The 23,611-nt window shown below is 42.2% G+C and overlaps 1 protein-coding gene across 1 annotated transcript; it reads right to left on the bottom strand.

Annotated features, from left to right (window-relative positions):
• Window positions 1-3,022: 3,022 nt before the first annotated feature.
• Window positions 3,023-22,881, bottom strand: gnl1 (G protein nucleolar 1). Its single transcript, XM_086038017.1, has 12 exons — window positions 22,647-22,881; window positions 21,398-21,545; window positions 20,672-20,808; window positions 20,401-20,552; window positions 19,562-19,633; window positions 18,831-19,023; window positions 17,788-17,886; window positions 17,510-17,692; window positions 16,335-16,513; window positions 16,049-16,235; window positions 15,267-15,407; window positions 3,023-14,792 (listed from the first exon to the last, which is right to left on the bottom strand). Exons 1-12 carry the CDS (start codon window positions 22,717-22,719, stop codon window positions 14,530-14,532), a joined length of 1,827 nt encoding a protein of 608 aa, XP_085894143.1. The 5' UTR covers window positions 22,720-22,881; the 3' UTR covers window positions 3,023-14,529.
• Window positions 22,882-23,611: the final 730 nt, after the last annotated feature.

Here is a 23,611-nt window from a genome sequence, read left to right as displayed (position 1 = left end):
AGCCAGAACGTGGCTAATGGGTGGAAAAAATCAGGGTGGGTCTGAATATTTCTCTCACTGAGCACAATGCCCCTGCCCCGACACATCGTATATTCACATAAAATGACAAACTGAATAATATGAAGTTCAATTCATATTCAAAACACGGCTTTACAATGCGTTTCAACCGTATTTGAAGACTAAACAGTTGAAAATAGGAAAGAGAAAACTATCAACATGTTTTTGGCATGCTCTCGATATCGCATATTTTTTTTTCCAATTGAAAGGGGGGGGTTGCTGTGGGTGAGATCGCGACGTAACGCAGCAACGTGAGCAGGATTACTGCATTCGTAAAGACCTCCTTCAGTCTCTTCTGGCTTCAGTCTCTCTCCATTTACGTTTGGTCACTTCGATCAAAAGCAATCAAATATTAAACTCTCAAGTGTTCATGATGTTTGGCCTTGACAATGTGTCCTGATTTTTTTCAACTTTCAGATGTGATAAAAGAGGCAATTAAGCTTTGTGGAGGATTAATGCGTCCGTATATGATAGCTTATACACAGGAAAGAGCAGACGAAGCTTGTGTTATCTCGCTGTGACTTTTTCAACACTTTGTCCAGTCGCCACTGTGCTTTGTCGGTCACCAGGGCAACCGCCAATCCCGTGGTTAGAAATGTTGACCTTTCCCCCCCCCCCATTATTTCCTTTTTGTACGCTCTTGTTGCATTGTGTCTCAGTCCCTCTCTATTCGTGCGACCTGTTTCCATGTTTTTATTTTTTCTTAAGTGAGCTTCTTGTGGGAGAAATGTTTGCCACACTTTCTCCCACAAACCCTCCCCTCCTCTTCCCGAAGGGTTCAGGCTTTTGAGTGTAAAGCAGCAGGGCATAGAGAGCAGGTCTGATCCTGTGAGGAATTCATTGGGAGGGCAAAAACGTAACACGAGCCGACCCCGTATGAACAGATATCGCCTGTTATTACCAGTAGAGAGAAGTAACAAAGTACAAATACTTATTTGGACTATTCTTTGGTTGTTATTTTCCTGAAGGTTTTTTATTTTTACCATTTATTTTTAATTGGGCTTGTTACTTTTTCACCATCTGCTTATGACAACACAATGTAAAAAAAGACATAAATAGACCATTGTTAAAGTCGACCACAGTTGAGATCGTGATTGAATGAGTGATTGACATTTTGGAGTTTTACAGTACCTCACAAAGGTGAGTCCAGCCCTCATTTTTTTAGTATTAGTATTTGATCTGTGACACACCGAAGAAATAACTCAATGCGCGGCCATTTTTTTTATCCAAACAAAAACAAAGGTGAGTGCACCCCGAAGCGGACAAATTAACTATTTTCCCTCCCCGTTGTCCTATGAGTCGTTAGTGTAACAAGGTCTCAGGTTTCAATGGGCAGCAGGTGGGTTATATTTGGTGTTATTGCTCTTACAGTCTCTAATACAAAGAAATCATAAAAAGAAATCCCCGAGATTTAGAAAAAAAATAAAAAATAAAAAAAAAGAATTGCTGCTCTACATTAAGAAGCCTTTTGGGAGATACTGAACAGGTGGAAAAAAATAGGTACAGCAGCGACATGTTAAAAGTCAAGACAATTTGCACTTTTGTTATTTCGCAAGGAACATGAAGTCGATACACATAAGTTAATTTGGCGGACCACATAAAACGATGGGGTGGGCCAGATGTGGCCCCTGGGCCTTGAGTTTGACACCTGTGCTCTAAAGTGGAAAATAAAAATGTCTAGTACATTTGGCACACCAGAGAAGAGTGTTGTTCATGACCCTGCCAAATTTGAATGATTGCATTAAAAACACACCAATAAATTGGCAAGTAATATGAAATGAGGCTTCAAAGTCATGAAAAATCAACACTTTGTTTCAGCTCTCAGATGTGGGCATGTCCGCTGATTGCACTGAAACCGCGCCCCACTCAACTGTCAATCAAGTACAACTATGTCTAGCATCTGTCTGATGCCTACAAATCCCTAAATGTTTGGGCCACGAAAATATATCCGCTCAAAGCCTCCGATAGCTGGAATATATCCCATACGGCCATCCTGGGAACTTCCATGCTATCGTGAGAGGCGCTAGCCACAAGCTAGCTCGCGAGCTAACAAGCTTCCTGATGCCGGGGGACGGGTTGTTTCCTACTAGGTGTATACCCACAGTGTTTTGCGTACCAACATATTACAGTAGCTTATATAACACAAAATACATAACACTTGGTAATTTAAGAAACAACGCCAAGCTGTTTTGTAAATTTTGGCATTGAGGGATGTATGGAGGCGTCAGCTGCTCGGTGCTAATCATGTCGCATTAGCTAGTTAGCAACAAGCTTCAGCTGGCTACTAGTGTGGCTAAACATGTTGTAAAGTCGCCCCAAAACCAGTAATCATTGGCTCCGTGGCGGCAAATAAGCTGACAAGCTGACAAGTTTCGCAGAAAGGAAAGATGCAGAAACCATGCTAATTGCTAAGCTAACCTAAACTTGACACGTATTCGGGGAATACTGGAATTAAGCGCTTGGGTGAGTAAGTACACTTTTCACATAAGATTGGCTGGAACCTCATTAAAGAAAAGGGTGTACAACTTTGAATGGCAAAATAACAGGCAATATAATACGTCTTTTCACCATGTTACACATCTCACAGGATCGAAACAGGAAAGGAATGAAGTTACACTAACTATGGCATACGTCAGCCAAGAGGAGTGGCCTAAAAGCTTAAGTTAAAAGTATCAATACAGTAAAAAATATTTATAATATCAGTAATCTTATGTCTGTTTCACAATAGAGTCCTGAGTTTTGATTTTGAGTTCTGTACAAGAAAATTTCTCAAAATTACATCAAAATTCCATGATAGTAGTTTTTTTTTTCATCAATTGAGCTTTATACAAAGTTTATACAGAAACGTATACTGTATTTGTGTGTGAAATTGCCCAAGTGAAAATGTTTCTAGACGAGAAAATACAGTTTGCTACTAGGTACAATATGAATTGAAGAAATAAAAATATATAAGAAAACCCAAATGTTCATTCATTATATCATCATATTTTTTATCGTTTGATACAACCCTTGCTTCGGGTCTGAAAAGCTACTTCAAAATGATCTTCAAACATATACAAATGTATTTAGAAACAAATCTCTGAATTCACTTTACAAGGTCTCAGTAAAGCGTGCGAGTACTCTTGCCAACTCTGGCGATTGCAGAGGAAAGAAGACGATCGGTCTCATGGAGGGAAGGCGTCAGGCGTTCACTCTGAACACCACGTCAGGAGAGGGCTCTCTTCGAGCGCGCTGACAGGTGATTTACCGCCTAGTGTTTTGAAAATACTCCATCAATTTATCGCCTCTTGACGGAGACTGAACAACGGAGAACAAAGTGGAAACAGATTACATTAAAAATGGAAGTATTCACTTCAGAGGCTGGACAAAACAAACAGCCCAAACAGTCATCTTGTATATCCACCCCAGCCCACCCGTCTCGCTCTGACAGCTGTGCAGGGCTGCGAGATTCAGACAACGCAGATCGCTCGCAGAATGCCAAGCTTGCAGCATGTTGGGAACCGGCGGAAAACCACATACCCGGCATGCCGCCGCCTCCGAAAACATGCCGCGTGTCCTCTTTTCACCGGGAATAATCCACAAGCAGGAAATTTTAATGCGGGTTGAACCCCATTTAGTATTCCCATTTCCGATACCGCATGCATGTGAGACTTGACGTCCTGCGTTTGAGTTCAACACGCATGCATGCGTGACGTCAGGTGGATGTTTTGAAGCGGTGGCCTGTGCACCATTGAACTAGCTTGCACGACTTCATCCAATTCTAATACCACCACCATCACATTGCAATTATAGGAAACATCAATACTCCGCAAAAGTGCAACGTAACAGCACGCAACTGTGCCACATACATCATCAACTGGAGCTGTCCAGAATCAATATTTATCTAATAACATGACAAAAACGTAAAAGATTGAAATAGAGTACATCATACTCACCAGATTTGTTACTAGGGCTGAATGATGTTGAAAAATAATTTAATAGCGATCCCCACCTCAATGTTGCGATTTAAAATGAGATTACTTTCTGAAGGTCCTCTTCCCATGTGTTTTTTTTTTTTAACAACCACAATCAATAAATTGATCTGCATTACAACAAACATCAGATTTACCATGCATAAATGTTTTGGTTTTGTAGGTTAGGCTTATGCTAAAATAAAGGCAAATGAACCATGAAGTACAGTAATAGGAAAGACAGTTTATTTACTTCAGTCGTTAACTTACTTAAAACTTTGGCTTGCTGTCTTTTAAAGCGGATGTCAATCCATACATATTTTTTTTCAAGAACATAATCCCAGCAGGCCCACTAGTAGAATATAAATTAAGCAGCAAAATGCACTCGATTTTAGCCATATCTGGGGGCGGCCATTTTGTTTGAGCCGTGATTGGTGGTTGCGAGCAGTTGTGATGTCATTTTCCAGTCGACAGAAGACAAAATGGCCGCCCCCAGAGATGGCTAAAAACGAGTGGATTAACGCTTATTCCACAAACGCAGTATTTATCAGAATGCCCTGTTTCAACTAGTGGGCTTGCATAGAACATCTTGAAAACAAAATGTTTGCGTTGACTTCCCATTTAAGCATTCAGTACGAAAACTTTGCAAAATTCAAGCAAATAAGCGTGGCGTCAACATACGTCAGTAAGTCATACATCAGTTGACAAAAACAATGCAAACAAATCTGTGGCTTTACCACTTCAACTTTTCATGTTCAATGAAAAAATAGGTACACGTGGACTTTATCTAGACACTATATAAATAAATAAAACATATAAAGCGGAATGAATAAATAATTTCCCTCTGAAATTGCAGCCTTTGCGATGTGAAAATTGCATTCTGCGACAACTTGACGTCTACTTGAATTTGCACTGAAATGCTCATGCATTTTGGTGACAGAGACTCTCCACGCTTTGCATTTTAGCCACAGGTACTGCACATATGAAATTATATATTGAAGTGTAATAGCAAACCATATATATACATATATATATTTGAATTCTATCAGTGTGTCACAACTTCTCTATTTGGACCTTCATGTTGCAAATATCAAACTATACGCAACGTTTTTGCACCCTTCTGTTTGCGGTACTCAGTGGAGAATAGGCATAGACATCCCCCCTCACCCCCACCCTAAAAAAAAAAAACCCTACAACATGGTTTCGTCTGGTCACCGTCAGTGTGAGTGTCACCGCCTTTAAGGAGGTGTGTGTTTGATCAGACTCCACAGAGAACATCTCAAGAGGTGTCTTGGGGTCAGAGGGGTCAGCATACGGCCCTCGGGGAGCTTCGCATGCGGGTGGTTTCATTTCAGGTGAAGAAAGCGATGACATCAGCATCTTTTCCGAGTCGGCCATTCGGTGACTCTATGTTTAGAGGGAGCGCAGTTAAAAGTGGTGCGTCTGCTTTAATTATAAACATCCAGACATCTGAAATACTATCCTGTCAAAGTGAAGCAATTTATGGCTTGCTTCAGCTTCACCGCAGAAGTTTGTTTGTTAATTGGCAGGATTAGGAAACAAAGCGACCCGCTGCCATATAGCAGGGGAGTCTGGAATTCAAAATGGCTGACATCCTGTTATCAGACATGTAGATATGAGTACTCCGCCACTATCAGGTTGTCGCAGTATCTTCTAATCGTGCAGCTGCGCGCAGTGTGATGACCTCATTGTTGTCAGGGGAATTCATCAGTGCAGGGAGAAGAGGGGTGGATGTTTGTCATCACACACACCCTACCCCCTGCATCCCCGGGGAGGGGGGGGGGTGACCCTTCACACAGTCCTCCACTCCCTGGGGACCTCCTCAGCTGTAGCAGTGCACTTGTGCCCCTGCTCGGAGGAGAGGGCGCTGTCGGTCGGGCTCACTTTGGGGGTGTCGGGTTTCTTTTTCAGAAAGACACACACACACACACACACACAAATGTGACAGTGTGCTGGGCTGCTGCCTGTGGTATTCAGGAAGCTCCCCTGCAACTGTTGCCCCCCACCCTGTTCAATGTGTCACTCCAAACTTTCCATGATGCAGTTTCTCTTTGTTCCACCTGTCCAAGATGGACGTTTTCATTGAATGCTCTTCCTCTCTTGCCCATTCCTTCTCTAAAGAATGGCACTCGGTCAAGGGAAGACCCCTAACGCACATGCCAGAAAGTAACTGCCACTGCCCGCCAAGGCGACACCACCGGGGGGCGCAGTTTGGCTGTTGCGAGTTGGTACGTGACGTCGATTGCCAGGGCGTGTGTTTCTCCAGTTCTGTCTCATTCGGCTGCATCTCTCTGTGTGCGTTAGCCATTAAAGTATACCCGAGGTGGTCAGAAGGAAAAATATACGTGGTTTATCAAGAAAAATTGTATGCAACCACGTTTTTGGTGTATAATAGCAGCCATACTTGCCTGCAAGGAGCCGTGCCGTGACGTGGCGGCGTCGAAAGCCCGTCTGCCGAATTCAGAGCGGCATTTTCGGGGTCAGATTATGTCGCAACTTCACAGAGTCAATACTGACGGAATGGTCCGTCAATCCGTCATTGATGACGCCCGTTTTGCATGCATGGCGCCATGCAGTAAAATTAACCAGGGGGATTTGGGAAAATACTAGACTCGACACAAAAATGGGAACACCTGACATTTGTCAAACTTGACAATATTGCTCCGTTTCCCCATCAGCGCCTCGAAATGGGACTTTGATTTCATTGAACGCGAAAATGCGCAAATGTTCGTTTTTGTACACGACCATGACCCTACTGAGGACAAGCACTACGGAAAATGGATTGGCGGGTGTATTATCTAACATTTCTTTCTACTTGTATGACAGTTATGAATTTTAAAGTGATACTTGAAGAGCTCAATAAATCTTTAATGATTGTGTCGGACCTTTCACTGTATAGAAACGTTCGCATGGGCCTACTTAAAATTCCAAGAGTGAACAAAGTAGACAAACTAGGCTCCTTTTAAACCAGCACTTGACCCTTTGCTCTTCGTCACCACGGCAACCACAGTCTAACCAGCTTCCCGCCTCCACTCCTGGATCTCCATCCCTGTATTTCCTAAGCTCTTCAGGGAGAGCTGTGAGGCACCGGGGATGGATGGATGGCTGAGGAATAGTGGTTGGGGGTGGGGTGGGGGGGTGGGGGGGCGCAGTGAACTCGGAGAGGTGCGAATGAGTGGCATTGCAATGCAGTGAGAGGCGGCGCTAAAAATACCCCACTGACACATGGGCTCCAGTTCGCAAACAGCGCACAAACGCACAGCCCAAATGACTTTTACTTACTCACGCACTAGTCTGACAATTCAAGTCGTATTCGGTAACAGGTCTGCGGTCGCATGGTGACCATATGAAAGAGGCAAATATTCAATCACGGTGACACTTTGTACCGTCAGAGCAGTGGTTCCCCACCGTTTTTCCACCCCGGGGGTTCGCGGCAGTACAGATTTTTGACAGAACGGGAACCATTCGTCTGCCATGGGGTTGAGGTGGAGTTGCTGACGTATATTCCCGATGGGGACGTATATGGCTAAAGAATAATTTAGATGATAAATATCTGCGTGGACCGGTACCAAATGAAACTAATCGCCAAGGGGGATTCCCAAGCTAAATGTATATATATATACACACACATATATATATATATATATATATATACACACATATACACATATATATATATATATATATATATACACACATATATATATACACACATATATATATATACACACATATATATATATATATACACACATATATATACACACATATATATATATATATATATTTAAAAAAATGCACTGGAAGTAGAGCAAAGCTAAACACACATATGCAACAAGACTCCTTAATTTCCACTAACCACCCGGGCTAAACTTGGCTCCTCCCTGACATACAAGGACTTTCGCCAAGAATATACTTCCGTGACACCAATTACCATTTTCCTATTAGCCAACGCTGTGGTGGCATTTTAGGGCATGACAGAAAGACCAAACAGGGACGTTTTTCATTGAAAAGGAAAGTTGAATGGAATAGATTTTGGTCCAGTTATTTTTGTCTAAGAGATATTCAATTGACTGCATTTCTCATGTTGCACTGAGCAGCAAGACAGCGCCATTATTCTGATAAAAAAATGTCAACAAGGATATTCACAGGTTAATTTACAGCTGGTGGAAGAGCATTGAATTGTTCTGGCTGTCGCTATACGTCGCTAGCATAGACAGATGAACAAAGATACGTTATTTGCAGTCAATAAATGATTTTCTGAGATGAGCTATTTCGCGCCTGATGATCTCAAACCAACAAACGCGGCACGGGAGTTGAAAATCACTGCTTTGGATCCTCACTAAACTGAAATCGCCCAAATATTGGAGGCATATGAACTAAATTCAACACCTGACCTTATTTTCTATTAGACCCTCAATGGGAATAGCATGAAAGGGAATATTACGCAAGAGTGTCAAATCTAGAGCACAACAACACAGGTCAGGTGTGTGCGAGTGTGTTCTGTCTCTACAAGAGTGAAAATGTGTGACCGCTAATACAACTTGGCTCTCATTCAAGGTGCACAAAGTATCAATGTCCACAGACTGCACTAGAATAGCAGGGTACACGTTGACAATTGTTGTGACCCAATTTCCCACAAAAGATTCAAGCTGAATATGCTTTTGAGATCACCAGCAGACACACAAGCACGCAGTGAGATCACTGCACCTGAACGGCATTGTGTTGAAGTTTTGGATCGTTTTTTTTTTTTTTTTTTTTTCGGGCCGATTTATTAGTTTGTGTACCGATGCACTCGCATCATTTGCATCAAGACTAATTCTCCTACTCAAATCCATTTGTCACATCACTAACTGCCACACGTCGAAAACGGATGGACGCTATTCTGACGCACTTCTTTCTCGTCCGTCTGTTCCTTTGCTAACAAACTCGTTCACGTCCAGGCTGTCCTGAAATTACACGTTCCCCTCTTGAGAAAAATTCCACCTGCGTCACCCAATGAGATTTTCTGCTTCAATTGTGCGGCGGTTCTCATGTAGCTAACAGCTCTCAACCACACAATATACGGAGCGGGGAGTGTGCGGTTTCCTGTAAAGTCGAACCAAGGCGATAAGCAGCGAATAAAAAGCACACCGATTTGACAGCATGTCTAAGCCTGGAACGCTCGAAGGTAACTGTCGTTACGTTCTGCGGACATGCGTGTTGTCATGCGCCCCGTCTGGATGTCATTAACTGCTATCTACGTCTGGAGTGCAGCAGGCCCCGAGTTCAATCCCAAACAATTCCAGATGTCGGGAGATGATCTCGTCAGCCACGGATGAGAACCATACGAGCTGGCAAGCCGTCGCGACGATACACCAAAAAAAAAAAAATTTAAAAAAAAAAGAAAATAAGACGAGGGAGTTTCCAGCCTCTTCCCCACTGTAAGTACAGTTTATGGCGGCACTCGTCGGTGATTATCGTCATACTGTCTCCCGCACGCATGCTGTAAGCGTGGGGAGCAATTAACATAATGACATAATAAGTGAGGCCACATTGACAAGAAAAGCGATTTGGCGTCGAGAGTGTGAGGACTTGGTCATTGAAATGATCCGGTAGATCCTCAAAACGGAACTTTTGTCAACCCTCAAAGGCTTTTAAGCTGTTTAAGAGTGTGGAAAGGAGCCATTTAGTAGTTAAATACCAGGGGTAGAAATCATAACTTGCAATACGCCAATATGACGATAGAGAGTGGGACAAATATATATTATGTATGTATATATATTTTTTATATCGTCACTGTCATGTGAAAAACACTTATCTCCATTTTTTTTTCATTTTGTTATTTTTCCCTGAATCATTTTTCCGCATTACAGAAATCACATTAAAGTGAAACTTTCCGTTTTTGTGTTCAGGGCTGCCATCTTGGTGCCAAAGAACTATGTAGAAGTGAATGGAGGAGCTTTGTTTATTCAAAAGTAATGCTAGGCAAGGAACTAAGTTTAAGTGTGTTGACGATCTTCACGTAGAGAAAAGTTGTACTTTGCCACCATCTTGTGGCTACTTTATCACCCTTTTTTGGGAGGGCATCAACTACTTGCAGATTTTCATGATTTGCGCCAAGGCTTGTTCTCTGTCCCCCCATGAGTAGCGGGTTTTACTGTATCGGAAGAAAACGATCGACGATACATCACGATACCGATTAGGCGTGGGGGATGTCAGTAACGTAGAATGCGATACTATCCCGATATTTCGTCATCGATATGACTTGTACCATTACGTATTGACTGTGGGGGTAAAAAGCAAAACCGCAATTTCTATTGGTAAAAAATAAAATCAAAATGCAGTTTCTCCTTGAGACCCAAACATGTAAATGCCAATGAAGGCATTTATTAACTTGGCATCCAATGAGCATTGTGTGATAATAAATCATTAATAGTCAAACCGCCTCACCCCACGCAAACATACAGTGAAGCACATACTTTAGTCTTCATCGCTTTACACGTCCATGTGGAAAACGGCCAATTAAGTCATTTTAGGAAGCGAGCGGAGCGCAGCTGGTCCAACATTATGTCTCACTCGCACATATGTTGATATGAGTTATGCGTGGGGATTATCAACAGTCATTAGGAGACGTCCAAAGATGTTAACCCAGATTTCCTCACTGATTATAAGCCTTCTCTGAGGTTTTGGTGTCGAGGCACGCAAAGAGAAAACTTCTCCCTGTTAGGTTGTGTGTGTCGACAACGAGTAGGAGTTGTTATCTTTACTTTTGTCTTTATCTTTACTTTCAAATAAAATTTATTGTTTTGTTCGTTTAGCAGGATTAGTAGACCCTGCAAAGTGAAATAACATGTTTTTTAAAAAAAAAAAAAATGCATTATACATGTTTGAAGATAATCATCAAAAACATGCATAGACATAGACATGTAGTTTGATCTATTTGTGGAGGTATGAAATTATTTTTTTTTTTTTCACTTTTCCTTATTTTTTTGAGGCATGGCTAAAAGGGCACCCAGTGATGTACTTGGTTATTGGTTCATTATTCGGCCTTCCCCCACGATCTAAAACGTTTTGTCGCATCAGTGCTTATCTGACAATTTCGAGTCACTTGGCGCACAAGCTAACTAGCTAACTGCGCCTACACGGCAAAAAAAACAAAACGTTTACCTGGCCATCACAATTTACGGAAACGAGCTGACGCCCGCTAGCTGCTAGCTAGCGCCTCTCATTATGAATGTCATATTCAATCTAAAAGTGAATCCCTGCTATTTGCGGTTCATCGTTAGCACCCTCACTACATCACAGATTTTGAGACGATCATCTTTTTAGGTTTTCACACCACGCAGGCAAGTCTTTATTTAGAGTTGAACACCTTCAGAGCAGTACCACGAGGTGCCACATCGTGCCACTTTGCTCTCAAGACTCTGTTCTTGCATTTAGTTAGTTATTTCGACCAACACATTGACAATTACGCACTTCTCCCAAATCAGTCCCCGCATCATCCATTAAATTGATTCTCAAAACAGTGTGGTACTCCTAACATGAATGCTATGCAGGCTCCCTCCAGAGATACGCAAAAGAATCACTAATTAAATGTAAAAAAAAATGTGTTTCGTGTTAAAATGCCTTAAACCTTTTTTCTTAATACAGAACCGTTATTAAGCATAGTTCAGTTGTATTCAATGTTTAACTACAATACATTTGCTTTTTATCTTTTAGAACCGCTGGTTTTCAAACATCTATTCACCGGTAGGTATAATTTCATAGATTTTTTTTTTTTTTGAAGTGACAATAAAGTTAGATGTCATGGTTGCTATGGTTCTTATCTTGACTTATTTGCCATTGTTTTACCCAAAGGTGGCCTCCACACGACGCGTCATATAACCTTGGCAGGTACACTATCTTGAAAATGCTGATTTTCAAATGTAAACATGCAAGGTTTTAAGTCTCATGGTATACATTTTTTTTTTTTTTTTTTTTTTTTACAGATCATGCAACAACCCCCAAGATGGCTTCAAGGGCTATCTTTTTATTGCAGAAAGCAGTCCATTTAAGAGATTCTGGAACAAAACAAGCAACGGGGCAAGCATCATAACACACATCCAGGCTTTACACTTTATAACGTTCCCGTCTCACCGAGGAAATAAAAGGAAATGAAAAATATATATATGTCAGTACCGTATGATGGAACAGCAACGGAAAGGGGCAGACTGCACTTAAAAATGTCAGCTTTTATCACGCCGAGAAGATCGAGACGGAGTGGAGGGTTCGTCTCGGGCAAACGCGACAAGATAAGCGCCGGGTAACGCCAAAGTCACGGTGAATGACACAACACGCCAGTTGCTTATCACGGCGGGACACGCGGAAGCCGTAATCTCCTTCGCCTCTTTCCGCGCGGTTAAAAGAACATGTGGACGTTTTTTGGGGTTGGGGGGGGGGTAGGAAATACCGCGCTCGTAACTGGAGTCTTGTTTGCTCTGGACAAAATTCGGCAAGGATGATGAAGATGATGTTACCCGCCTCACACTGTGATGAAAGAACCTCTCTCCAAAAAGCAAAAAAAAAAAAAAAAAAAAATTGACGTGCTTTGCTGGATACTCTCATTTAAAAGCGATTGTGAAGCCAAGTAGTTAAAACACTACAGGTTTCAACATTGGAATCCAAAGCCACACCAAAAGAACACCGCACTCTCAGAAACTCGATAGTCTCCGACATCGGAGAATTGAACCTCTAACTGCTAACACTGCTTTCTGTTGACCTGAGTGTGGAACGACGCTCTCATGTCCTGTGATTGACAGCTCACAGGCGGAGCTTCCAATTTGTGCATTTGGCATCTTGCCTTGCGAGGTCACGCGACAGTATTGATTGGGACCACATGAAAGATGGGCATTTTTTTTTTTTTTTTTTTTTTTTAACGATTGTTATTGGATGGGATTGTCAAAATGTATCTGAATGTTCTCGACTTCGGCTTCCATGCCAGTGTCATACTGAGATGAATAATGCTGCCGAGAGAAGTTGCGCAACGGCACGGATGAAACCAACTTTCCATAAATAAAGCGGGGTACACACATGCCGTTTAGTATCTTATCGTAACAAGCCTTTCTCCATTTTACAGCATTTTGTTTCCAGTACATGTAGGTGGATTGTTTTGTCCCATCAGATTTCAGACCTTCAGGGCCTTCAAAATCTGTAACGCTGGCAAATATAACTTCATCTACAGGAGCAGCAGGTCTGTTTCTTTAACCAATCGGATTTTTCATTTGCCCCCAAGAGCCAGCTCAGCACTTTTCCATCCTGATTGGTTGGTCAGAGCAAGCCAAGTTTGAACAGCAAATCACGTCTGTAGCGATCCGTACAAATGAATGCATTTCATAAATCTCTCGTCTCTGGTGAGGATGATGTATTTCACTCACATTTTTTCAAGTTTCTGTCATGTTATTAGATCAATATTGATTTTGAACTGCTCCAGATGACGTAGGTGGCAGAGTTGCCGGCGGTTGTGTTGTGTTTTTGTTTGGAATTGATTGTTTCGATAACTGCGACTGAAGGAGCAGGCACAAACATGTGGGCTGAGCACTCCGCAGCATCTTAATGTTTTTCTCTTATTTAAAGCGTAGGAGACGGCACACATGAGGAAAAAAAAAAAATCCTCTTGTATATTCTTACTGCTGTTGTAGTGTACTTACTCAAGATCCGAAATATTGGTTCATTTACGATTGTTCGCCTCGATCGTTTTCTGAGATTTGATTTAAAAATTTTTTAAAAAACACACACACCACGGGCTAATCACGCAAGATAATCTTTTAAGAGATATTCGACGATTGGGCCTTTGCTGACTTTGACTGCAATATTGTCGATATGTGTGTACCCGACTTCAGACAGCTAACTAGCCGAAACGACTTCAGCCAAGTAGTACACATTTTGCCGCAACCTTTTCACAAAAATTGACTGCGATGCCCATCCCTGACTCAGACTGATCCATTTTTTTTCTGTCCTCTGAGAACATGCACACAAAAAACGAACCCACACTTGCCACCTGACACCAAAAGGAAAACCTTTGTGCATTAACAAGCAGAATTGAGGCACAGAATGGAGTAGAAAAATATGTTCTTACATTTGGGACGCGAGTGTGCAAATATCAGGAAATTATGCAGCTTTTTTGGGGGGCGGGGGAACTTTCAATTTGATTCGTTGAGCTCTGGCAACCATTAAGCCTACATTATGCAATATGTATTAAAGAAATAAGGAGGTGAGAAGCCCAGAGGTGATTTTGTTCAGTACCTTATGCCATCTAGTGGCTTTGTTGAAGTGCAGGAGCAGACGCCGTGTTGTCCGATGGTCTCATCAGCAGGCGTGCTAATTCGCTTCCTCAGGTGCTAATCCTGCTCAAAAGTCCGTTATCATGTAAATATTGGAAAGGATCACTACGAATAAGATGGAACGCATCTTGACAGGCCGGGGAGGAAGAAACCGGAATGAAGGAGCTTGAGCGGGAGACTGTCAGGAAAACTCCTTGCCTTCACTCACATTCGTTCTCCCGGAGGACATTAAACATGTTGACGGCCAAGCCGGGCGCCGTCTCCTCCTTTCTCCTGGGCTGCCCGAAGCCTTCGTCTTCGTCGCCGTCGTCATCGTCGTCCGCGTCTCGGTCTCGCTCTTCCTCGGGCTCTGTGCTGGACTCGCCGTCCTCTTCGTCATCCCTCTTGACCGCGCCGTCCTCCTCTGACGTCCGTCCTTGCAGGGCCAGGATCTCCGGGATGTCAGTGTGGCTTTCCCAATGCTCTGAGGATCGCAGGCACAGGGTAAATTTGATATAAATAGTGCTGCAAGTGTTCCCTCGCATTATCATGACATTATTTGTGCCAACGTTATATCATTTAATCTTTTCACAGTAGGCTTGTTTTCTGCGTTTGTGTGCAAACAACCCATGTTTTACTGCTGATTACTAAGAAAATGTAATGAGACACGTTTTTTGTGATGAAAGTGTCGAATCGTTATTTTAGTAGTTTCTATGTTTGCAAAGTCATAAAACAATATTCAGTCAGAGTGATATAAATTGGCCTTCAAGAGCTTCTCTTTTTTTTTTTTAAAGGACTGGCAATGAAAAAATTAATAAGCTCATGTTTTTAAAGTTGATATAAATCATGTGGGAGGGGAAAAACTAGATGAACAATATTTCTTATGTGGTCTCTCTATAACACATCACCTGCTTCACTGGAAAATGTGATTGTTTCCAGTTGTATCCAAAGAGCTCACCTCTCAAGCAGCTGTAGCCACGCGGTCTGAGGCAGAGGCACAGGCGGCCATCAGTGGCCAACCTCAGGAGACTGTTAGCCGCCCGGTAGACGTCATTACGTGCCGCTTTCGCTGTCTTGTAGCCTCTCCTCTCGGCCCACGCTGGAGATCAACAAGAGCATCGGTACGACGTAACCTCCAAAAGTCGAGCAATCTGAAGTCAATATGAACTTTTCAGGGAAAATGTGCCTTAGAAAAGGAAATGGTACTTAATGGGACTTTGAAAAGCATCAAGATTGCTATGAAATGGCACTTTTATTCCGGTCATAGGAATACATGTATTTTATTTCCCCCCCGCAGATACCTCATCATACCTAGGGTGAGAAGTGTCCACCATGTCAATAAATATAACTTCTTTGGCAATGAATACATGGGCCGTGAGTCTTTGGAAATGTTCAGCGACTCTGTGATTGGCTTCCATAGATTTCTTTTCCTGTCATAGTGAAACAGCGCTGTGTGTTTCTTAGCGGGAATTAAAGTCGCTAATTGCAATTTGGGGAAAATAACTGCTAGAGGGGTTGGAAAATTTGCCATGTTGGCAACGCTGACTGTGTTTTGTAAACGAGCTCCTCTCTGTCTGCAGCCATGTCGTGAGTGCACTGCAAAATCTGCTATACAAATAAATAAATACACACAATCCTGAGCAATAAACTTGAATAAACCATTAAAAAAATAACTACACTTAAGACATCCTTTAGACTACTTTAAGGAGGAATTCCCTTCTTAAAACGAGAGGCTCGTACCCTCGCAAACATCCCAGGCGGTCCAGGGGGCCTCCGCTGAAACCTGGTCTCCATGCTGGGTGTTGAGTTCTTCTAAATTAGGATGTTTGAGCTTCAGCACCGAGAGGAAGGGGGTCCTCTCGCACAGATAACCCACTGAGCTGTACGGCTCCTGTAGCTGCGACACCGGGTAGATGCCGGCCAGAATCTAAGGAAACAAAATACGTCACAGGGGAGAAGTTTGGGGCGGGGGGAAGAAAAAAAAAAAACACACAAGGGAGGCTTTTGCAAAAAAATGGACTCGTACCTGCAACTGTTTATCCACACAAGAGGGGAAGACGAGGCCGGGGCAGTCGCAGAGTTTGACGGTGGGGGTGAGGTAGTAGGTCTGGAAGTATTTTGTGTGGCCCGGCGTCCGTGACACGCTCACCACCTTCCTGCCAACCAGGCTATTGATTACGGATGACTTGCCAACATTTGGGAAGCCTAAAAAAGAGAAAAGAAAAAAAGTGGGGTTCCAGGCTTGTTTTGACCTTCAAGTCAACGGTAAAAGTTCCCGAGCTAAATGATTTTACATCAGTAACAAAGTACAGCTCCCCCGCATATTTGGGATTTACTACTTGTGAATTCAGCTAGTCATGGAACTAAGGAGCTTTACTTACACAGGCCATAGCACTGTTTTATAGAAAAGTAGTGCTTTGCCGCCATCTTGTGACAACTGTAAGTCATTGTCAACGTTTTTATAGAAGGCATCCTTTATTACTTGCAGATTTTCACTATAGCACAGTTTGCAACCTGTTTTGTAAACATTTCAAGTGGGGGCGAAAGTTACGCGCGGATTTTTGGTAACCAGGGTTTAGTTCCTACACCCCGTGAACTTACAAAGCAGAATGCCGCAAAAGTGGTTCAATTTGGAGTTTGACACTTTTTTGGGAAAAAATAAATAAATAAAAAAATATCGCAAAAGTCAGACAAAGCTTGAGCTCAGACCATCATCATGATTACGTCAAAAACATGCCGTTGCGCTAGCGTCAGGTAACTACGTTGAAGTGAGTCGAGAAGCTTCATTTGGACAAAAGCAGCACTTTGTCGCCATCGTGGTGCTGAAGAACTATGTGGGCGTGAGTTGAGGAGCTGCATTTAGAAAAATGTTTGGCTTTGCCAAAGTCTTGTGGCATCAGTAGGCAATTATAAAAAATTTTGGGGGGGGGGTTAGGGCATGAATCGCTCACAGATTTGTCCACAATGCCCATGAGCGCTGTAATTTATCATCGTTGTATTTTACAGTTGTTAGCTTCCCTTAAAATGTTGCTTAAAACATTGTCGCTACAGTTAATAAAGGCTGAATCTGGAGTGGGCTAATCTATATTATTCTCTATTCATTTCTTTTTTTTTTATTAGAACTTGGGAGTCAACCAATCATGGAAGAGTTTGTGTTCCACTTTCAAGTGTAGTGTAATGCAGCGGAAACAGAATACTGACCAATGCAGCCCAGAGTGAGAACGCCGTCCTTGTAGAGCTCCTGCGTTGGGTTACTCATCTCCAGGGCGCTATCGCTCTGATGCTCCACCAGAACTGACTCGGCCTCCTCGTCGGGCCCCTCGTCGTCTTGTTGCTCGGCAACGGCGTTCGCCTGGATCTTCTGCTCCCAGCTGGACAGGTCGACTGCGTGCCGCGAAGGTGACGTTTTTAAAGGGGCTCACGCGGGTGTGTTAACAGTCGCATGGGAGGGTTAGTGTCAACAAGTTCAACTCGTTTACCTCTTCCGGCTGTGATCTCCTGACAGGCCTTCAGGATCTCTGTTGGACCTCCGGCTTGACTCCAGTCAGCTTTGCGCCTCATCCGCTTTTTCTGGAGCACTGCGAGCCAGCAAAGAGGCAGGCAATTGTTATGTCAGAAAGCAGCCTGACCGTTTCCCTAGTCCAGTGATCCCAACTGGGCTATGAAAGATCATCTGGTCCGTCGCGAGAAATAATCCAAATTAAATTAATTGCTCTGAAAATGATTATGGCAAATACTGTACCTTTGCATGTATAGTGGGTGGCAGAACAATGAAATACTGTTCCACTGGATGCAAATTGTAAAATTACCCCGTGAATCCACCTTTCAGTCAGCACTGGCTGCCAACAAAAAAAGCGACTAAAAGCTGTTGAAAATCTGTGGGTTCAATTACTGTGAAAATATAATAAGCTTGGACTCAACTAACCAGGACGAGACGATGAACATTCCCGCTCAGGCAATAATGCACATTTGGGGCATATATCCCCAAAATAAATATCTATATTTTTTTCAAATAAATAAACATTTAATACACAGTATCTGTGCGGTGGATGAGGACCACTGATTTATGCTCATTTTCATCAGCCCATCTGTGGCGTTTTACACTATATGTTAGCATTAAGCTAGCGCAACTTCTTTAGAGGAAATATGGGTTGGCTGAACATTTACAGTAGCTTGTTAAAATTTATAATTCTCTTTAGTATACGTGTCCGTTTTAAAGTCCAACTACTCATGACAAATAAACAGCTTGAAGCAAGCATGCTTTGAATCCTATTTTGAGAGAACAAGAGTGGGAGCAAATGCTAAGAAATGCTTTAAAAGTGAATTTTGTTAAGTTGAGGTGTATTTATTTATCTATTTTTATTTATTTATTTATTTTTTTTAAGTTGAAAAATGTTTAAAGCTTGTGGGATGGGTGTTAAATTATAAAAAAAAAATCTATTTTCATATGGTCATTTCTCAATAAAGGTTGGGAAACACGGGTCTGCCAATCCGGCCCTTTTCTTTCACATCGCATGCTCACCTGTGCTGTAGGCTTGGCCGCGGTGGGAGGTGAAGCAGACCATGTGCAGCCGCGGGAACTGCGAAGTCATGTAGTGTTTCCACGCGATCACCAGAGGGGGTGGACACAGGTCCACTTTGTTCAGCACCAGCACCACGTGCTTCTTCAGCTCGCCGGTGACGTAGCGGTACACCTCGGGGGGGAACTGCAGCACCTGGGAGATGCCATAATTAATGTCCACTAATTACATGTGGGTAAATGACACCCTCATTTCAAGTGAGAAGACAAATCCCCGGCACACAAAAACACTCATGGGCCACATGATTAGATACACCTGCGTGAATTTAACTTATTCACTGCCATTGATGAATTTATTTTTCACAGTCCAGCCATTCAATCCCAGAAATGTATTTATATTTTTTTTTTCATTTTTTCTCCCCAAACGTTAGAGTAAAAGAGGGTTTGAAAATGTCCGGCAGTGAATGGGTTAAAGGGGACATTAAAAAAATAACTGGCTTTTAAACTGCTTGAATATAAATAGTTGGATCTATGATGCGTCTGCGAGAGCACATTGGGATTAACTTAAATTGTAGGGGGGAAATGCATTATATGTCTCCTTCAAAAAGATGAATATCCCATTTTGATTGACACTATCATAGAGGTGCTTAATTCAACACTACCTCATTCGACTATGAAAGTTTACTAAATGAAGGGCCCAGGGCATTGCTACTTTGGTTCATAAGGCCACCTACTGGGTGCCGGATGTCCACGATGAGCAGGACCACGTCTGACATCTCTAACACTCGCCACAGCTGCCTCCACGTCTGACAGAAATAGAAAAGGGGAAAAGAGTTGAAGAGAGAACGAATTCAGCTTCACGTTGTTCCTCGGTTACAATTCTGATGGCTTATCTCAGACAGGAAACGACTGCCATCTCGTGGCAACTTCTTTAATTACATTCTTCTCATACAGCAACAGTATAGGGGGGGAAAAAAAAGTCAAGCGTCGTCAGTTTACACCGACTTGTTGTACAGCAGCTGTTTTTAATAGTGAAAAATATCAGTGTATTGTATAAAACATGATGAGAGAGAATGTAAAGAAATAAACTGGCTTTATCAGGTGTAATTACTGTATGTACAGTGGTATTCCTGCGTTGGATGCATCCCTTCAATGGGAAACGTTCCTCTCCATTGCAGCCCGCACTTTCAAAGGGAATACAGTGTGTATACACCTTTTACCTTTGTAAATAATGGTACCCACCGTTCTCTGAGCTGGTTTCAATATGACAGTGTGTATCCCACAGAGGCTGTTTAGCTCATTAGGATTTTGTGTTGCGGATGGATGGAAGTAACAACTTTTGAAATCCTTTAAAAAAAAAATTTAAAAATCCCCTCCATAATAGCGTGTTAACCCACTATATACGGTTCATCATTCGCACCAGACTATATCACGTTTTTAGTGACACACATTTTTAAAACTTCCTTTATTTACCTTCCCATGTGGAAAATAAAATAAAAAATATATATATATCAATAAAGCAATCATCGTGATGTCTGTGATTCTCAAGGCAATGCTTGCAAAATGGTTTTACCTCTAGGTTGTGCTCAAAATGGCTGAGGGATCCAGGCGGGTTTTTGGAATTCAAGTCGTCCAGGTAGTGCCTGTACGACTTCTCCTCTTTCCTCAGCAAGTCGGCTCGGCTCATCTCGTAGTTCCAAGGCGGCCGGCGTGGGAAACCCAGGCCTGAAATAATCGAGTTTCATGGTGTCAAGCACTCATTCATCCATCCCATTAAGCACACTTCTATTTTGAGAAACGTCATGTGGACAACATTTAAATGGAAAAAAAAAAAAGAGAGGGACCTCTCTCTGGTGGGTAGATGTCCTCGATGCCGATTTCCAGCAGCTTGTCCGAGATAGGTAGCAGGATCTTCTCCCGCGCCATCTTCTTCCGCTTCTCCACTTCCTCTTTGCTCTCCTTCTCAAAATGAAGGCGAAACCTCCAGAGAGGAAACAAAAGCATTTCAATTCACTTCAAACTTCAGCTTTACAGATGCCATGTCTGCTCTGCTCTGTGTGTGCCGTGGTTGAGTCTACTGCGACACACGTTGGTATGAGTCAAAGCAAAGCTATTAGCAGCCACACGTTTTTTTTTCCTGAGGGGGAAAAGGTGGGACTGATTTGAGGTATGGCACTCATTTCCTCAAAGTGGATGACAAACCTGGCGATAAAGTGAGGTGTGGTACATGGTCACAGCAAAAAAAAAAAACTTATTGTTAATTTGGTTCCTGAGGGGAAAAAAACGAGGGATCTATTTGAATTGCGGTTCTTATTTCTTCAACGCTTAATTGAGACATGGCATCAATCACAGGGTCTGCTAAAGCACATGGTGGTGTCACTCTTCGTGACAAACACCGACTATTTTTTCCTGACTGGAAAAAAGGAGGCATTCATTTATGGTGCGGCGATAATTTGTCGAAGTGGACAAGAAACCTTGCAGTTGTTTGGGGCGTGGCATCACAATGTTTGCCTGTCTGCATGTGTTGCTATGGAAATTGTACGGAAGTGTAAGTACATGGGCAAAGTCACCTATTGGGGTCATGTCTGCCCTCTCTTCCGGATGGCTGCTGATTTATCCTCCGGACATCGGTGGTCTCGCTGTCTGATGTGTCCGACTGCCGATCTCCCCCTCGCTCCACACTGGCATTGCGGCTACTTGGTCCCGAGCCTGTGTCACCTGGGAGGTTAAACCAGTCAGTCAGTCACAACTAGGGATGTCCTGAAAGTCACCTGATTTTGAGGATCTGCCGATATTGTGTACCGATCCGATAACTCAACCATGTATCAAGGAAAAAAAAAAAGAGCGATTCCAAATTGTCTCAATTTTTTATTATTATTTGAACAAAATGATCGCAACATGACACCTTCCATTGCTTAGAGCTTGATCTCCAATCAATGTTGTTTTCCAATATGTGTTAGCATTAAGTTCGCAAACTCAAAGGGTTTGGAATGCAGAACATGCAATTATCTTTGTTTTGTTTGGTTTTACGGAAAACCTCGACAGGGAATAGCATTGAAGTAATATTCGAACCTCTGCTTGTTTTGTGAAGTGAGGTGAGTTGAGTTCACTTCCACCATATAGCGCCCATATCTCAAATTATTGCTTGCAATGCAAAGCCCCCCCCCCCCAAAAAAAACTCTCGAAAACCTCTGCAGTCGGGTCGTTCGTATCTCAAGACACCGATGTACTTGAAAGGGAAATGTAGACGGGAATGTTTCAACCAGCATCTATCCATCATCCGAATACGTCTAATTACTGTATATTCTATACCTGGATAACTAGTGCGAAGTACATTATTGACAGTGATGTATTGTTAAATATTGATGACTTACCAAACACCCAATATGTACAGTGTATAAACCCGTTGACATGGATAAAGTACATAATTGTACTGCACAACGACTGTTGAAAGAAATGATAGGCATTAACGAACGAGTCAATGTGCTAAACAAAGAGTCACAGTCTGCAGTTATGCTCAAGCAATGGGAGATAGATATGAATAAAAATTAGTAACACAAACAGTGGTAAGTATATGCATAAAATTAGCATTAGCTCTACACTTTATACCAACTGTTCAGGAAATGAAAACCACAAATTGTCCCGTTCAGTAGGATATTATCTTACAGCTTATAATGACAACAATGTCCTACAAACCAGCTATTAGCTTTAGGAAAAGTGCCACCACAATTTTGATAAAAGAGAGTAGCATTACCTGAAACTTTAATTGGCTAACAGCTAATGCTAACAAGGTAACGCTTCATGTCAGTGTTTTTTTACCTCGCTTTCTCTCCCGTTTGACTTGCAGCTGCTTCTTCTTTTGCTTGTTGCTAAATGGCTTTTTCCGGGGCATGTCTCTGAACGGATAACAGGTACAAGTTCTGTTTGTAATTGTCGTCAGCCGTCTGATGTCTTAAAATGTTTCACAGCACTGAAGTTTCTCGACTCTGTCCACTTCTCAGTGACGCCATGTTCACTGCAGACTGCGGAGAATTTCGGGCGAAACCATTGCGATGTTCACGAGCCGAGCGAAATCGGATCCGAATAATTTCGCTTTGGTGCAAATTATATTACCTGAAATTAATTTCTAATGAAAATATTACTGAAGTGACACCATAGTTTTTAAATTTTAACGACTAAATGCGACTGAAATAGTAAGTGTAAGAGATTGTTCTCCCCCAGACAATGAGGTCTGTTAGTTGTGTCCACTTTTGTAAACAGTTCATAACGCCGCGTCCAGGCGCTGTGGGAATTTGGGGGTTTTACGAAAATTTAATATCTGTGGTTTGGAGCCATACAAATAAAAAAAAAGACGCACGGTACACCAATTGACAACTGAGCGTCTACGTGGGTTTGTAGAAGGCGTTTTTTTGTCATCTTTGTCCACTCCGGCAAACGCGACCGCGATTAATTCCTACAACTATAAAAGCTCTCAGACGTTGTATTTTAATTTAATAAAAAGTATTTATTTTCCTATTAAATGTTTTCTTAAATGTAATGTTTAAACATTTGTATTCACAACATTTTAGAGAAGCATTTAAAATTCGAACTTTTTTTGGTTGCATTTTATGCAAATGTGTTAAGGGTCGAAACGTTTCTTTCAAATATTCATTTAAAATGTCAGACCGTTACATCTTTATTATTAAATGTAACTTTATATTTTCATTCATAGTATTTTAGGATTTCATTAAAGCACATTTCAGACTTTTTTTTTTTGCATTTGATGTAATGTAACTGAATGTGGA

Source organism: Filicampus tigris, chromosome 8, assembly GCF_054856515.1.
Source record: "Filicampus tigris isolate MCC_2025a chromosome 8, RoL_Ftig_1.0, whole genome shotgun sequence".
Classification (NCBI taxonomy): Eukaryota; Metazoa; Chordata; class Actinopteri; order Syngnathiformes; family Syngnathidae; genus Filicampus; species Filicampus tigris.
The sequence above is the reverse complement of the archived record's forward strand: the minus strand, read 5'-3'. Positions and strand labels throughout refer to the sequence as shown.

Coding starts and splice junctions, on each gene's coding strand:
- gnl1 (XM_086038017.1), bottom strand. CDS start 22,719: ATGCCCCGGAAAAAGCCATTTAGCAACAAGCAAAAGAAGAAGCAGCTG. Junction 20,809..21,397: donor GGCAGACATGACCCCAATAG/GTGACTTTGCCC, acceptor TCCTCTCTGGAG/GTTTCGCCTTCATTTTGAGA. Junction 19,634..20,400: donor ATTTTGAGCACAACCTAGAG/GTAAAACCATTT, acceptor TATTTCTGTCAG/ACGTGGAGGCAGCTGTGGCG.